This window comes from Protomyctophum bolini, assembly GCF_963924005.1.
Source record: "Protomyctophum bolini genome assembly, chromosome: 2".
Taxonomy (NCBI): Eukaryota; Metazoa; Chordata; class Actinopteri; order Myctophiformes; family Myctophidae; genus Protomyctophum; species Protomyctophum bolini.
The window spans coordinates 32,573,323-32,590,153 of NC_137863.1; the positions used below are offsets into that span (position 1 = coordinate 32,573,323).

At 41.7% G+C, this 16,831-nt stretch overlaps 1 protein-coding gene across 3 annotated transcripts in view; it reads right to left on the reverse strand.

Annotated features, from left to right (window-relative positions):
- The window catches only part of pparg (peroxisome proliferator-activated receptor gamma), a 51,789-nt gene that overhangs the window by 20,830 nt on the left and 14,128 nt on the right, over positions 1-16,831 (reverse strand). For 2 of the 3 annotated variants that reach the window (XM_080788363.1, XM_080788361.1), the window contains exon 2: positions 2,879-3,256. In XM_080788363.1, the coding sequence (XP_080644489.1) occupies positions 2,879-3,254 (376 nt within the window). In that variant the 5' untranslated portion in view covers positions 3,255-3,256. Of the gene's footprint in view, positions 1-2,878; positions 3,257-13,357; positions 13,372-16,831 lie in introns of those variants that run through there. The other variant, XM_080788362.1, reaches the window with a different exon arrangement.

The following is a 16,831-nucleotide window of genomic DNA, read 5'->3' on the forward strand; positions in this document are numbered from 1 at the left end:
GACATTATGATACAACCTACTGTAGAAGAAAGACATGCTGATACAACCTACTGTAGCAGAAAGACATTATGATACAACCTACTGTAGCAGAAAGACATTATGATACAACCTAGTGTAGCAGAAAGACATTATGATACAACCTACTGTAGCAGAAAGACATTATGATACAACCTACTGTAGCAGAAAGACATTATGATACAACCTACTGTAGCAGAAAGACATTATGATACAACCTACTGTAGCAGAAAGACATTATGATACAACCTACTGTAGCAGAAAGACATTATGATACAACCTAGTGTAGCAGAAAGACATTATGATACAACCTACTGTAGCAGAAAGACATTATGATACAACCTACTGTAGCAGAAAGACATTATGATACAACCTACTGTAGCAGAAAGACATTATGATACAACCTACTGTAGCAGAAAGACATGCTGATACAACCTACTGTAGCAGAAAGACATTATGATACAACCTACTGTAGCAGAAAGACATTATGATACAACCTACTGTAGCAGAAAGACATTATGATACAACCTACTGTAGCAGAAAGACATTATGATACAACCTACTGTAGCAGAAAGACATTATGATACAACCTACTGTAGCAGAAAGACATGCTGATACAACCTACTGTAGCAGAAAGACATCCTGATACAACCTACTGTAGCAGAAAGACATCCTGATACAACCTACTGTAGCAGAAAGACATGCTGATACAACCTACTGTAGCAGAAAGACATCCTGATACAACCTACTGTAGCAGAAAGACATTATGATACAACCTACTGTAGCAGAAAGACATCCTGATACAACCTACTGTAGCAGAAAGACATTATGATACAACCTACTGTAGCAGAAAGACATTATGATACAACCTACTGTAGCAGAAAGACATTATGATACAACCTACTGTAGCAGAAAGACATCCTGATACAACCTACTGTAGCAGAAAGACATGCTGATACAACCTACTGTAGCAGAAAGACATTATGATACAACCTACTGTAGCAGAAAGACATGCTGATACCTATACCCTTCCAACGTGCTCCGCATAGTTACAATCATATTTTTCCACAAGGCACTTCCTTGCGTCTCTCTCCCATATTGGACTGTCTCTTTCTTCCAACTTTTGCCATTTTGAGTGGTGCAACCACTCCTATATACAGCTATGTGTGTGGCTGTGTCCCTGGGTCTGTTCCTGGCTGTGTCCGCTCACGAAAATAACGTTCACCACCAAGTGTCACTGTTGCACAGCCTAACACACAGACACACACAGGCCAGGTAGGAGGACGTACAGTACAGTACAGTACAGTACAGTACAGTACAGTACAGTACAGTACAGTACAGTACAGTACAGTACAGTACAGTACAGTACAGTACAGTACCACTCACTTAAGACGGGTCTGATTTTCCGAGTAACATGCAGTCAGTTTCAGGCAGTGCAGAATGTAAACAAGCAACGTAAAGTGTGGCTGTCGTACGGTGCTGAAAACAGCCGTAAAACTTGTTGGAGAAATGAGGAAATTAATCGAATACATTTAAAAGGTTTATATATATCCGAAATGCATATAAATATTGATAAAAACTATATATTTTTTCTATAATTCCAGTTAGTTTTAGTTCTATTGTGAACACACAATACAGTTTCAGTTTAGTTATCGTTTTTAATTTATTTTTAGTTTTTATTTAGTTTTAGTTAACTATTATAACCAACGTACTGGAGCACAAAGACACCTCAGAAGCAAAAAAAATAGTTAAAAACGTTGACTCTGAAAGAATATATTAAAAGATTTCACGTGCTGCGGCACCAATGATCTTGTAGATCTGCTATTTTTCAATAGCTAAAGTGTAACATAATGCTTAAAACACAAAAGGGGTTGCCAAGCCCCATGTTTTTACCTTCCAGAACAGAAACCACATTTTGTGAGTTGTTGTTTCTATACAGTATATAGCAAGATATATTTTTGTAACTTTTTTTAAAGAAAACTTAGGTCAGGATTTAGAAGGCGTTTCTAGAATGGGCCTCAGTTCTAAATAAGCACGAAGCCGAAGCGATGTTTTCCTATATATGAAATGATGTAGTCAACAAAGACTTCATTATTCATGCAAGTATAACAACTAGAAAGAATACAAACAAAGCAGACAGAAGTAAAAAAAAAAAAAGAAGAAAAAAAAGTGTCCTTGACCGAAAAATAAATAATAAAGATGTTTAGGCTATGTAGGATACGGCCAACGCCGTAAATAGACATGGAGATAGGAGATGACACCTTCTCACTTCCACTTTTATACTCCCTCTGCTGTGTCGGGTTTCAATCACATTCTTTTCAAGCTAAGACTAAATATATATGCTCATCTGATAGCGCCCGTTGGAGGCATTTGTTACAAATATGTACTGTATTTTAGTTTATTGGGTCTACTCATTTAAAAGCTCAACAGTACTGGGATCAAAAATGTACTAAAAAAAAGTACTAAAAGAATAGCAGATCTACAAGCTCACAGTGCGTCGCGATGCGACGCATTGTGAGCTTGTAGCTCGGCTATTTTCAAATGGCTGAAATGTAGCACTGATGTGGTTTTACTGCATGTTTTGTAATAACAATCTAAATCTACAGAGTAACCGCCACCGCTAACTACATTTTCCAAATAAATGTAGTGGCGTGTAAAAGTACAATATTGAATTGCCTCTGATATGTAGTGGAGTAGAAGTAAAAGTACTGGAAATTGGAAATACTCAAGTAAAGCACAAACACCCTAAAATGGTGTTGTACATAGTTACTTTCCACCACTGCAAAAAAAGACACACACACACACACACACACACACACACACACACACACACAAAGCAGAACATAATGCTCCCAGAACTCACTGTGACTGTCCGTGGGCATCCTGTAGCTGTGGTGTTGTTGTGTGTGCGGCGCGCTGCCGTAGTCCATGTTGGTCAGGTGCTCTTGGCTCAGCGGGGGGCTCAGACCGTAGGCCGCGCCGCCGCAGCAGCCTCCTCCGCCGCCGCCTCCCGACATGGACGACGACAGCATGGCGGAGGGCGAGGAGGAGTGGAAGGAGGAGGAGGAGGAGGAGGAGAGGACGGCGTAGTCCAGGGTGGAGTAACAGCAGTTACCGTTGGGCTTCATGTCGATGTCGTCCTCGTCGTCCTCCTGCTGCTGCTGCAGCTCCGACAGGTCCACGGCGCTCAGACTGAAGCCCACGGGCCAGGCGCTGAGGAGCTGCTGGGTGTCCACCATGTCTGATACCACACACACACACGCACACACCACACACACGCATGCACGCACGCACGCACACAGGAGGGGAGACAAGAGGGAGGAGGAGGGATGCACCCGTTTTACTAGACAGCTGATGCAATATCCGACCGCAAAAGATTGGGACGTGACCTTCTAGGAAAAACACAACATGCACGCAACCCTCCCGGATCTAGAGAGAGAGAGAGAGAGAGAGAGAGAGAGAGAGAGAGAGAGAGAGAGAGAGAGAGAGAGAGAGAGAGAGACGGACAGACAGACAGACAGACAGACAGACAGACAGACAGACAGACAGACAGACAGACAGACAGACAGACAGACAGACAGACAGACAAAGGTTTACTTGTCCATGGCCATGTGGTGATAACACAAAATGTGAAAAAAAATAATGCTGCACACATGTGCAGTTGATGCGCTACACACACACGCACACAAACACAAATGCGCGCCAATGCACACATATACAGTATGCACACACCATCAAACACACACACACACACACACACACACACACACACACACACACACACACGCCGTCGCTGCATGTTCCTTTTAGCAGTCTGTCCGTTATCTAGTAAACAAGAAGAAAAGACAGACTGTCACGAGGAGTACACACTGAACTCTGGCCCTGACGCCCCGTCTGCTCTGCTCAAAACACCCTCTTCTCTTCCCCTCATGTTTGGGTGGCTCGCAAATTGCCCAACCCCAAGCACACACAGAGAGACAACAAGAGTTTGAGGCCAAGTTCGGAACGGGTCATTCAGTGCTATAGTTGGGCGGCTGTGGCTCAGGAGGTAGAGCAGGTCGTCCAATGATCCCTGGGTTGGCGGTTTGAATCCTGTCTCCTCCTCCTGTCCACATGTCGAAGTGTCCTTGGGCAAGACACTGACTGAACCCTACATTGCCTCCAATGAGTCGGTCGGTGTGAGCTCGCCACCGCCGGTGTGAATGTGGGAAGTGAGGACGCTGGCGTCGACTGTTCGCCGCTTCACCTCCCAATGTATGAATGAATTTACTCTTGTAAAGTGCTTTGAGCACTTGGAAAAGCGCTATGAAAATGCAATTCAATGTTATTGTAGTTATAGGCTAACGATTTATCGATAATCGAGCTGGCAAAAAGAAACCTTTATACCTGAAAGTAGTAGTGAATGATCCTGTGGTCTCAAACTGTCAAAGGCCTCTGTTTTGATAATTTAGGACAGGGGTGGGCAACTTGGATGATGGAGAGGGCCACTATATTTCCACACTCACTCCAGAGGGACACTATATTATCACACTCACTCCAGAGGGCCACTATATTTCCACACTCACTCCAGAGGGACACTATATTATCACACTTACTCCAGAGGGCCACTATATTTCCACACTCACTCCAGAGGGCCACTATATCTCCACACTCACTCCAGAGGGCCACTATATTATCACACTCACTCCAGAGGGCCACTATATTTCCACACTCACTCCAGAAGGCCACTATATTTCCACACTCACTCCAGTGGGCCACTATATTTCCACACTCACTCCAGAGGGCCACTATATTTCCACACTCACTCCAGAGGGCCACTATATCTCCACACTCACTCCAGAGGGCCACTATATTTCCACACTCACTCCAGAGGGCCACTATATTTCCACACTCACTTCAGAGGGGCCACTATATTTCCACACTCACTCCAGAGGGCCACTATATTTCCACACTCATTCCATTTGAATCCTGAAAAGTAAAGTAAATACAAATACATTGGACACAAACAAAAGATAACATTTGAATACTAGCCTACTCAATAAGCTACTAATTTAATAATATCAATAATATATATGTATTCTGCATTAAGTTTAGGTGGGGGCCCCCCCGGGCCACATGGGGAGGAACTTGTTCCCCCGAGTAGCATTTTGGTTCTGATTCTCAACAGCCCTACAGGACAGTGTTGATTTCGTCGACTAAAACTAAGTCGAAAAGTTCGTCGAGTACCTTTTTTCACTGACGAAAACTAAATGGAAACTAACTTAAAACTAAGCTATGGTGACTAAAACTAAGACTAAATATATTGACAATTTCGTCAACAAATAGAAACTAGACTAAAATGTTAGGAAGGGACTAGTGGACAAGAGATCCAGTATAAGTCATTTTACACTTGGTTGCATGTTGAAAATAGCCGATCAACAAGTTCACTGCGACGCGTTGTGAACTTGTAAATCGGGTATTTTCAGCAAGTGTAAAAACAGTCATTACAACAGCATCAAGGCCCACCAAAATACATTTTAGTCGACAAAATCAACTGCAAATTTAGTCGACTAAAATCTTATGACATTTAGTCGGCTAAAACTATAGACTAACACTAAAACATTCCAGGTGACTAAAATGTGACTGAAACTAAATGAAAACTATTGAAGAGACTATGACTAAAACTAAATTCAAATGTTGCTGCCATAAACAACACTGCTACTGGGGGCCCGAGGTGTTTCAAGGAGACAATGATACGGTAACTACTATCGGTTCCAGGATGTTTGTATTGCATTTCCTAAAAAAGTTACGTTTTTTCGTCATACAAGGTTTCCAACAGCGACGATAATAATCAGTCGGCTGCATTTGCAGGTGGATAAAAAAAGAAAAGAAAATCCAAGGCACTCTGTTTCCGTGAAGTTTAAAAAGTCCTTATTGTAATGGCATCAGCTAGGCGTGTTAAAACATTAACACGCCTAGCATTATGTCCACACTACTATCAATTCAAGACCATATAGAATAATAGAATTGGAAGCAGTAAAAATACAAATATTGAAAAATATGGAAACGGACGATCCCCTCTGAAATGGACAGCCGAAACGTGTTGGTCGTTCTTTAACATGCCTATAGCTGATGCCATTACAAGAAAGGCTTTTTCTTTTCTGTTCATTGATAAGCACACTCATTCAGAATCATTTGTACAGAACTGGGAGGAGAGTGATCAACATAAACATTTACAGCATTATTGTACTTATGTTTGTTTGTTTTTCTCCATACATTAACTCTCCCCTCTCAGCGTTCCATTTCAATTTCTTTTCACAATACTGTAAATCATGTGCCATTCCCCCCCCATTTTTCTATATGCCTGTATATACATACATATGTAACCCCCTCCCGCACCAGGGTCAGTGTCCGAGTGTTTGTTTAAGTCTGTTCCATTTGCGTACAGTGATTGTGTCTGTGTGATGACAATTGTATGAGAGTATAAATAAAAAGACAAAAAATAGAACCTGTTGATATAAACACGAGACATAGTGATGATGGTAACAATACTGTAATAGTGTTAATCACTGTAGTATGCATAAGAGGTCCCTGGTTATACCAGTTCCATGGATATACGATAGTAATGACGGTCGACATAGTATAAATAAAATAAAAAATAAAATAAAAAATGCACAGGGATGTAGTCTGCACAGTGTATCGGAAGGGGGAAGGAGAGAGAGAAGAGAATCAGCATGATGGCAGCTTGGTTTATGTTGTTCTCTACATATCTTATGAATGGAGCCCATGTTGTGTCGAACTTCTCTCTTGCTCCGGTTACAGAGTTTCTAATCTTTTCTAACTGTAATGAAGTGGTGAGACCACTTCATTGATCCATTGCTTGAATGACGGTGGGTGTATTGCTCTCTAATTCACCAATATGAGACGACGGGCCAACAGTGAGGCAAAGGCAAAAGCATTCCTTTGATGCACAACTCGTCTCTCCTCCGGCTTTACCACTCCAAATATTGCCGTTATAGGGTTGGGTTTTTCCCACACATAACTGAAAGAAAGGCTTTTTAAACTTCTCGGAAACAGAGTGCCTTGGATTCCCTTTTTTATCTATGGTCGTATACCCTCTCCTAAGAGCACCTGTTTTTTAGATAACTTCTTCTTCTTTGTATTCAACAGTATATATCGGGCATTTTCACAGTGTCAAGGAAGACCAGCTTCAAAAGCATCCTTTCTTACGAACTGATGTCGTTGCAAGGGAGCTGCAGACTGGCAGAGTCATCAAGAATAAAAGAGGCCACCGAACTGAAAACAGAAGATGTACATTTATCTTGGGGAGGAAATAACAAAGAGTGCCGCGCTAGGAGCTTGTAGGTCTGCTATTTTTTTTAAATCGTGAAAATGTGGTGCAAATTTGGAATAATATGAAAACTACTGTTTCTAGGTTATGTTCTAAAAATAATAATGTGCTGAAAATTGATGAGGCACATCGATCAGGCTTCCTGTTTGTCAATGCGTATAGATGTTCACAACACTGCATAAAACCAGGAAGCTATGCTTAATGAATATTTAAGGGACTCTGAGGACAACCTGAGACAGCGGTTTAAGGGACTCTGAGGACAACCTGAGACAGCGGTTTAAGGGACTCTGAGGACAACCTGAGACAGCGGTTTAAGGGACTCTGAGGACAACCTGAGACAGCGGTTTAAGGGACTCTGAGGACAACCTGAGACAGCGGTTTAAGGGACTCTGAGGACAACCTGAGACAGCGGTTTAAGGGACTCTGAGGACAACCTGAGACAGCGGTTTAAGGGACTCTGAGGACAACCTGAGACAGCGGTTTAAGGGACTCTGAGGACAACCTGAGACAGCGGTTTAAGGGACTCTGAGGACAACCTGAGACAGCGGTTTAAGGGACTCTGAGGACAACCTGAGACAGCGGTTTAAGGGACTCTGTGGACAACCTGAGACAGCGGTTTAAGGGACTCTGAGGACAACCTGAGACAGCGGTTTAAGGGACTCTGTGGACAACCTGAGACAGCGGTTTAAGGGACTCTGAGGACAACCTGAGACAGCGGTTTAGGGGACTCTGAGGACAACCTGAAACAGCGGTTTAAGGGACTCTGAGGACAACCTGAGACAGCGGTTTAGGGGACTCTGAGGACAACCTGAGACAGCGGTTTAAGGGACTCTGAGGACAACCTGAGACAGCGGTTTAGGGGACTCTGAGGACAACCTGAGACAGCGGTTTAAGGGACTCTGAGGACAACCTGAGACAGCGGTTTAAGGGACTCTGAGGACAACCTGAGACAGCGGTTTAAGGGACTCTGAGGACACGCTGCATGGCAAAGACCTCCACGAGAGAAAAAGAAAAACAATGCCTATTGTGATAATTCTCCTGATGCAGGTTTGCACGTCCTATTTAAAGGTGGCTGGCTGAGACAAGAGGCGAGGGCGAACAGGAGGTGACACAGCGCGAGCACCCTGCTGCACCGTCCTGAACAATCACCAGATGTTCTTGGCTGCGAGCGAGAGCGAACCTCCGCAATCACCATCGGGTCTGAAAATAACCCTCCGTCCGTCCAATCAACCCCAGCTGTGAGAGGGGAAGAAAAGACACTGATGAATTGCTATCGATAGGAGGAAAAAAACACTATAAAGAGGAAGTATATTTAAAAAAAGGGCATTAGAGCAAAACAGGTATAAAAATGGCCTGAAATGGTTCCAATAAATGACTTGGCAAAATATCCCCATGAAACAAACATCCTCCAAGCTTCCATTTAGTGATTGTTTCCCCTTGCGCTGGAATGTGGGCACCACAGAGAGAGAGAGAGAGAGAGAGAGAGAGAGAGAGAGAGAGAGAGGGAGTGAAAGTCAAGCAGGTCTATATGGAATTGCCTTGGAAGCTATTGCAGGCCAAGCAGGGCAAATGCTTTCTAATAATAGTCCAAGAGAAGCAGTTATTTTTTTTCCATTTGTGGCCAATCCCAATGGTGAGTTACAGTAATATAGGAGGACAGTGGCTAGACTTCTACTCCAGTTGGCATGACTATGGAGGCAGGAATGCACTCAATAGAACCACCACCAGAGAGAGAGAGAGAGAGAGAGAGAGAGAGAGAGAGAGAGAGAGAGCAGGGACGTTGCTGATGATTTGGGGTCCGTAGACTAATGCTTGTCAAACTGGGGGTCCTTGAAATTAAAGCCGTATAAATCTTCTCTTATGGAGGTCCCTGGCATATCATTTCAAATGGGGGTCCGTGGGGCTAATTAGTGTCAATTTGTCTGAAATAAATATCAGAGCTGAACAAAACGAAAATGACAAAATAATCCAATGGCAGTCCCTCAGTCAAATTTGGCCACATATATCTGATTGACTTTTATACCATACTCAAATGGTGTAAAAGATCGGCTTCTCCAGATATGGTGAATTGCCGATCACAGTTTGCCGTGGCCGATTATCGGAGCATCTCCTCTAGCGTGTATAAGTAATTACAGTGGAGAGAGAGAGAGAGAGACACACACAGAGAGAGAGTGCAAGTCCCCGTTTTCTGAAGCACAATCACATCTTGACTTGATACGTACAGTATATAATGAAATGTATCTCATAAAAAAAGAGAATTTTGAATTTGAATCCCAGCCAAAAACACAAGGTGCTCTACTGAAATGATATTTGATGTTGATTTGATGATTGATGATTTGATTATAAAAAGGTGCTCTACTGAAAACGCTTCCAAACAGCCCAGAGTTGAAAATATTTCAACTCGCGACGCAAGATCAAACCGCCAGACGTGAACACGCACCAGCAAAGTAGACGTTCAGTCCAGTGCACCTTGTCACACTCCAATTTTAAACAATACAAAAAACTCAATTCAAAAACGATTCAAATGATTTCTTTTTTTCAGCTTCAACACTATTTTCTATTCAACATTATTATGGATTCAATACATTTTCATCACAATCTGCTCCAGTCTTGAACTGAAGTGACTATACAGTACACTGTACTTATAGTCACTTCAGTTCAAGACTGTTCAAGACAAGTTACTGTACTGAGTACAGTAACTTGAAAATGACTGAAGACATGTTTACTGTGATTAGGGTAAGCTTACATTTCATATCACAAACACCATAGTGAAAACTCCTGTAACTGTAACAAAAAAAGGAAACAAAAAAAGGAAACTATGAATCGATTTGGAATCTTGCTAAACATCGTCATACCTCTCACACAACAAGGTGCACAGGGAGGAGATGACTATGTTCCTGTTGTATGGGGTGATCATTGTGTGCACATATTATGCAAAAGTTTACTCTGTCAAACTTTTCAAAAGGATGACAGATGATTAGTAATGTTTATGCACAGTGTGCCTGAACAAAAGACATGCTCGGAGAGCGCCTTGTCAGTGTGTTTGTGTGTGCAGTGCAGTGCACTGTGCATGTGCGTAGTACGCAGTGGTGGAAAGTAACTAAGTACTTTTACTTAGTAGGTACTGTACTTACGGTAAGTACAATTTTGAGGTATTTGTACTTTACTTGAGTATTTCCAATTTCCAGTACTTTCACTTCTACTCCACTATACATCTTTTTTTACTTTTACTTCACTACAATTATTTGAAAACTTTTAATACTAGTTACTTACTACTTAGTAGAAAACATACATTAACCATTTCAACCCTGTACATTTTGGCCGTTTGAAAAGAGCCGATCTACAAGATCACAATGCGTCACAACGTGAAGCATTGTGAGCTTGTAGATCTGCTATTTTCAAAAGACTTTGTACAAAATGTTGAAATTGTGAAATGGGACATTCTGCAATATGAATACTTTTACTTTTAGTACTTTAAGTACATTTTGATGCCGATACTTTTGTACTTTTTCCTCAAGTACATTTTCAATTCTGTACTTTTACTTGTAACGGAGTAGTTTTACTTAAGTAAACCAGTGTGCGTACTGTATGTATGTATGTATGCATGCACTATCCTGGCATCCATTCTTCCACTGCAGCTCAGATTTCTGTCCGCATGTTGGTGCTTGTCTGCAGTAAAGTGTACCACATGTAGGAGTAGTTTCTATCTTTGCTTGTTGTTATGTAAAAACAATGTGACTGTAGCCCAACAAAAGAAAAAAACTGCAAACCTGTATAAAGCAGGTCTGGCAAGCTACTGGAGTCCATGAATCAAGACAGTGAACCGAAATACAAGTCTGGAATCAGTCATTTTTATCTCCACATGAAAAGTGCAAATCTGGAAGAGAGACATTTCTTTTTGTCCATGGTACAGTGTCGTTTTTGGCAGAACATTTCTATTTTAGTTTAGTCATGGTCTATGGAATGAAACTTCATTTCGTTTTAGTCACCTGGAATGTCTTAGTGTCTAGTTTTAGTCGACACTAAATATTTATTTCTAGATTTTAGTCCACTAAATCTACAGTTGATTTAGTCGACTAAAATGTATTTTGGCGGGCCTTGATGCCGTCGTAATGGCTGATTTTACACTTGCTTGTAGATCTGCTATTTTCACCATGCAACCAAGTGTAAAATGACTTATACTGGATCTCTTGTCCACTAGTCCCTCGACATTTTAGTCTAGTTTTTATTTGTTGACTTAGTTTTAGTCATCATAGCTTCATTTATATTAAATTTCTATTTAGTTTTCGTCAGTGAAAGTAAAAGTCTACTCTGGGTAACTTTTGGGAGTGGTTCTGATCCCCTGCCTAAAAGGAGGAGGTGGAGAAATAACATGAGAAGACGCAAAGGTTCAGCGTTGGGATGTGAAATGTCTGTCTTCAGGGATATGGTTGCAAAAGGAACGCAATGTTTGGATATTTGTATTTCCTCACAACAGCAATGATACAACAATGTCCAGTGACTGATTAATAGACCCCATGGGTCAAATTACACTACTCATATGCTTGTTATATTCTAGACCATTCCGCATTAATATTCTATTGCATTTTGTCATATCATATTAATCCATTTAGACGATTCTACAAAATGTCTTCTAAATCCTGACAGTTTTCTGAAAAACCCCATGTTTCTATTTAAGTGGTTCTCAAACATTTTCATGTCAAGGACCCCCAGAAATATATGTAATTGGCCGCCGACCCCCATCTGAAAATATGTTGTTCCAGGGAGTCCCCAGGAGCAAATATTTCAGTTAAAAACGTTCGCTCTGAAAGAATATATTCAAAGATTTGCGCCACATTTTCGCGATTCATGGGTAAAAAAAAATAATTCAGAAATTACTAACCAATCAGGAAGTAGACAGGCAAATCGACCTGGATGCAAAATCTTTGAATGCAGATTGCGGCCCCTAGATGTGTCACAGAGACTTTTTGAGAAATACAGATATATTTATTTTTTTGCTTATAGCAGCTTTAAGTAAAACTTACTTTTTCCTACACTGATGAAAACTAAACTGAAACTAAATGAAAACTAAGCTATGATGACTAAAACTAAGACAAAATATATTGACAATTTCACTAGACTAAAATGTTAGGAAGGGACAAGTCGACAAGATATCCAGTATAAGTCATTTTTACAATTGGTTGCATGCTTGAAAATAGCAGATCTACGAGCTTGTAGAACGGCTATTTTCAGCAAATAAATAAGTCATTACGACGGCATCAAGGCAAGGCCCGCCAACATACATTTTAGTCGACTAAATTACCTGTAGATTTAGTCGACTAAAATCTCATGACATTTAGTCGACTAAAGCTAAGTGAAAACTATTCAAGAGACTATGACAAAAAAGTAAAATTGAAATGTTCTGCCAAAAACAACACTGGTACTGTGGTCATGGGAGAGGGTCATGCTGTATACAGTCCTGGGCATGCCCAGTTAACGACACCTAGTAAGCTGACACACATGGAGCAACCAGCGAGACAATGGGGAAAACCTGCCCAGCTGCATTTCATGATGTATCAACATTCTTTTTCTAACTCAAAAGTATACGCTCCCTTTCTGAGGGTGAAAAATGCACTGCTATTCTCCATATGCAGACCATCTTACCATATAAGTTAATGGCAAGGTGCTAGGTGCAACTTCCAATGACAGCCCATTCATCCAAACAGAAAAGTCCTATCTAATTGAATTAAACAACGTCTTTCTATCCTCATTTTGTTTAATAAAAATCCACTGTAGACATGTTATGAGCTACTTTGTGTCCTTGCAGGCGATTCTTTTTCTAAGTGCTGGAGTTTGGAAGTGCTCGTTAGATATCACTCAACTGCCCTGCACATTAGTCCTACAACATATTAACCCATTTAGACCTGAGAACAGATTCTACTAAATGTCTTCGGAACAGTTATTATCACTATGAAACATCAATGTCTGTTGCATGACAGTGCTTAAAAACAAGAGGAAAGGTAAAAGTGATACCTTTGCAGTGGTTTCGGTGCCGAGAGAGAGAGAGAGAGAGAGAGAGAGAGAGAGAGAGAGAGAGAGAGAGAGAGAGAGAGAGAGACAGAGAGAGAGAGACACAGAGAGAGACATAGAGAGAGAGAGAGAGAGAGAGAGAGAGAGAGACAGACAGAGACAGAGAGAGAGAGACACAAAGAGAGAGACAGAGAGAGAGGAAGAAGAAGAGAGAGAAATGAAGAAAACAGACAACCCACAGAGGTGACTTCCTGACCACCATGAAACCCCCCTGCAACCTCACACTTAGACCTTACCCATAAGATCTGGAACGTATAGTCTATCACTTCGGAAAGAAGCAATGCGTTGCAGGTTTTACACCTGCAAGCATGTTTGTTTGTTTGTTTGTCTATCAAAAATCAATTTATAATAATCCCTAATATTTACAATTATGATTATCCCCATTTGTTTTTACTTTACACATCAAAACATGTACACAAAAAACACCTTACAGGCGTGTGCAAAGGCTAATTAACCTTAAGTAACTTAGATAGCATTTTATGAAGACATAGGGCTCCATTTTCGTTCGAGCTTTCTAAATACACAATTTGGGGGGAGTTAAGAGGAAGGTTTCATTTCAGACAACTGGTTTAAAGTTGTTTGGTGAGGGCCAAGGTACATCTGTAAATGATATTGCAAGCAGATCTATCATACATCTGATAGCTCCAACCCTGTGATTCTATAATCTACAGCAGGGCCAGTCGGTGCCCAGACGTTCTTGAATAGAGAGCTACTTTTGAAATGACCCACCAAAAAAAACTGTGCCAACGAGAGTGCAGCCAGAGGTCTGGACTGCCCCATGAGTAGAAACAAAAAAGCACCCACTCATTTGGCTAGTAGAGAATGTACTCATCATGGCCCAATAGATACATCACAAGTGCACAACACACACACGATGGTTGCTAATCTTCAAAGCTCGGCACAGTGGGCGGGTACAGACACCACAATCTCTGTCTGGTTGTTACAATTACAACCACATTACATGTATCTGGTTTCTGATCCAATACACTGTTTTGCCCTCAAACACGTCGTTGCAGAAAAGACAAGTCAAATCAAAGTCAAGTTGAGTGGGAGAAAAGAATTTACAAAGAATGGACAGCAGTTGGGGGAATGGAAGAAGAACGACAAAAAGGAAAGAAGGTTCATGCACTTTCAAATTAACTGTATCATTTGATTAACCGGCAACCCCACACACTTACCAAATGCATTTACAAGGATATTCTTGTGAATTATAGCTATTCCCATTCCACCAACCACGAACCATAAAAGCACAACTTTACATACTGGTAAATGCCTCGGCCCTCAACATGAACTCAAGTTAAACCATAACTTAATCCCTGTCTAACATATCCAATTTCCTCTGTGGTGATTTACATGCAATCTCTAATCTACTTTCTGGTAATGGATAACACAAACAATCAGTAAAGTTCTTCTAAATCCATGAACATGTCTGAGGCTGTTGTAGTAAGAGCCCTGGTATTTACATACAGTAGGCTGTTGGTAAGACCCTGATAAGGCTTGACCATTAAGTATTAAGACTGTATCTGACTGAATCATAAGCACTTTCTGCTATTCAGTGACACAATCAATTAATCACATCTTGATTTTCTCAAACAGGATACAGGCAGTGGTATGCATCACAACCATTTGCACGCACGCACGTTACGCACACGCATACAATAAATTACAAGGAATTACAATGAGCTCAACTCATGATACAATCTTGAAAACTATAGGTGCTGGATCCTTGAACCCTATATCCCTATAACCCTATTGTGAGCTTGTAGATCGGAAAACAATAGCAAAAATAACCAAGGTGCCCCCAGTGAGGTCAACGCAGAATAGCAGGTAAAAGTGGTTAAAGTGGTACTGTAAATAATGATGAAGAAGGACAGAAGGACTGTCAGCACTCCAAATTGTGGCTGTATTGCCGCGTGGACATGCCAGGCAAGATAACCTACATCAGCATTGGTTATTTCATACACCAAACATTCACAAATCCTTTGTGTGTGTGTCTCTGTGTGTGAGTGTGTTTGTGCGTTCGTCCGTGCGTGCACGTGAAAAATGGTGTCCTTGCCTTAACAAAACCGACAGTACGATATAGTCTCGTTCAGCTACACTCACCCCGTCTCCCATCCACCAGATAAGAGGCCTTTCGCTGGCTGTGTGGAGCTGGCAAATTAGTGAGGTTGCAGGGAGGTGAGAGCCTGAGATCGGTGTGTGTGTGTGTGTGTGTGTGTGGAGTCATAATTTTTCCCCAGGAACCAATGACCAATGACGCAGAAGTGCTGACAGCTATCAACTATCATGTGGTCGGTTTCTCACTTAAGTTACTACCTCTTTTGCCATTAGCGTGCAACCCTGTGTGGTCACCGTGCATGTACCACAGTGCATGTCACACTGTGCCTCCCTGTGTGGTGTGTGTGTGTGTGTGTGTGTGTGTGTGTGTGTGTGTGTGTGTGTGTGTGTGTGTGCACATGCACATGCATGCCGTTTCCATGCACGGCAGTATACTGTACTGTATTTGATGTGTACATGCAGGTATATATACAGTATGCAACGGATGGATAGCTTTCATCGCAGGCATGTGTCTCTGTAGTCTGTAGTGTGTGTGTGTGTGTGTGTGTGTGTGTGTGTGTGTGTGTGTGTGTGTGTGTGTGTGTGTGTGTGTGTGTGGTGTAGTAGACAGTCAGATGCGATTAGATTTCCTGTTGCTTCAGCCTCTCTGGTTGCACTTCCCGCTGCAGTCTCTCTCGGCTCCATCGTGACAACGAACGGTGACACGTTGTGGCGCCAGTCACAACGTTTATACATGCAACTCCGATGCAATATTACCAGGCTGAATATTTATTTCCCCTCGTAAATATCTATTCCAGTATATATATATATTACAGTCTATTCTCGTATATATCTATTCCAGGTATCTCATAATAATAGGCAAACATTTCTGGGGAATATAGGCGAAAATTCGTCGTGCCACAGTCCGTTGGTTTTTTCATAGTAAACGGCGAACTACTACTATGGTCGCAACATGACACTGACCTCACCAAGCCCTGGATAGCCCCACGCCCCCAGCCCCACGGAGAAGACTGGATCATCACCTAGATCTGCATATATGGAGCCGGCCAGAAACTCTACCTCTGACCTCAAACCCATAGATCTCCATATATGGAGCCGGCCAGCAACTCTACATCTGACCTCAAACCTCAAACTCTTACAAGTTCAGACATTCCATATGTTGATCCTTCCCCATCTGTCCTTCCTCTTGGATGTCTCCCTTTTTAGTGATACCTGTCTATTTAAACTGCTGCCCCAAAGCCATTAGTGCAGCCACGCTGGCCTTACTAATAATTAGCACACATTTTACACCTTACCCAGCCCGGAAATGTCAGTTAAAAGAAAGAAAATAAGAAAGAAAGAAAGAAAGAAAGAAAGAAA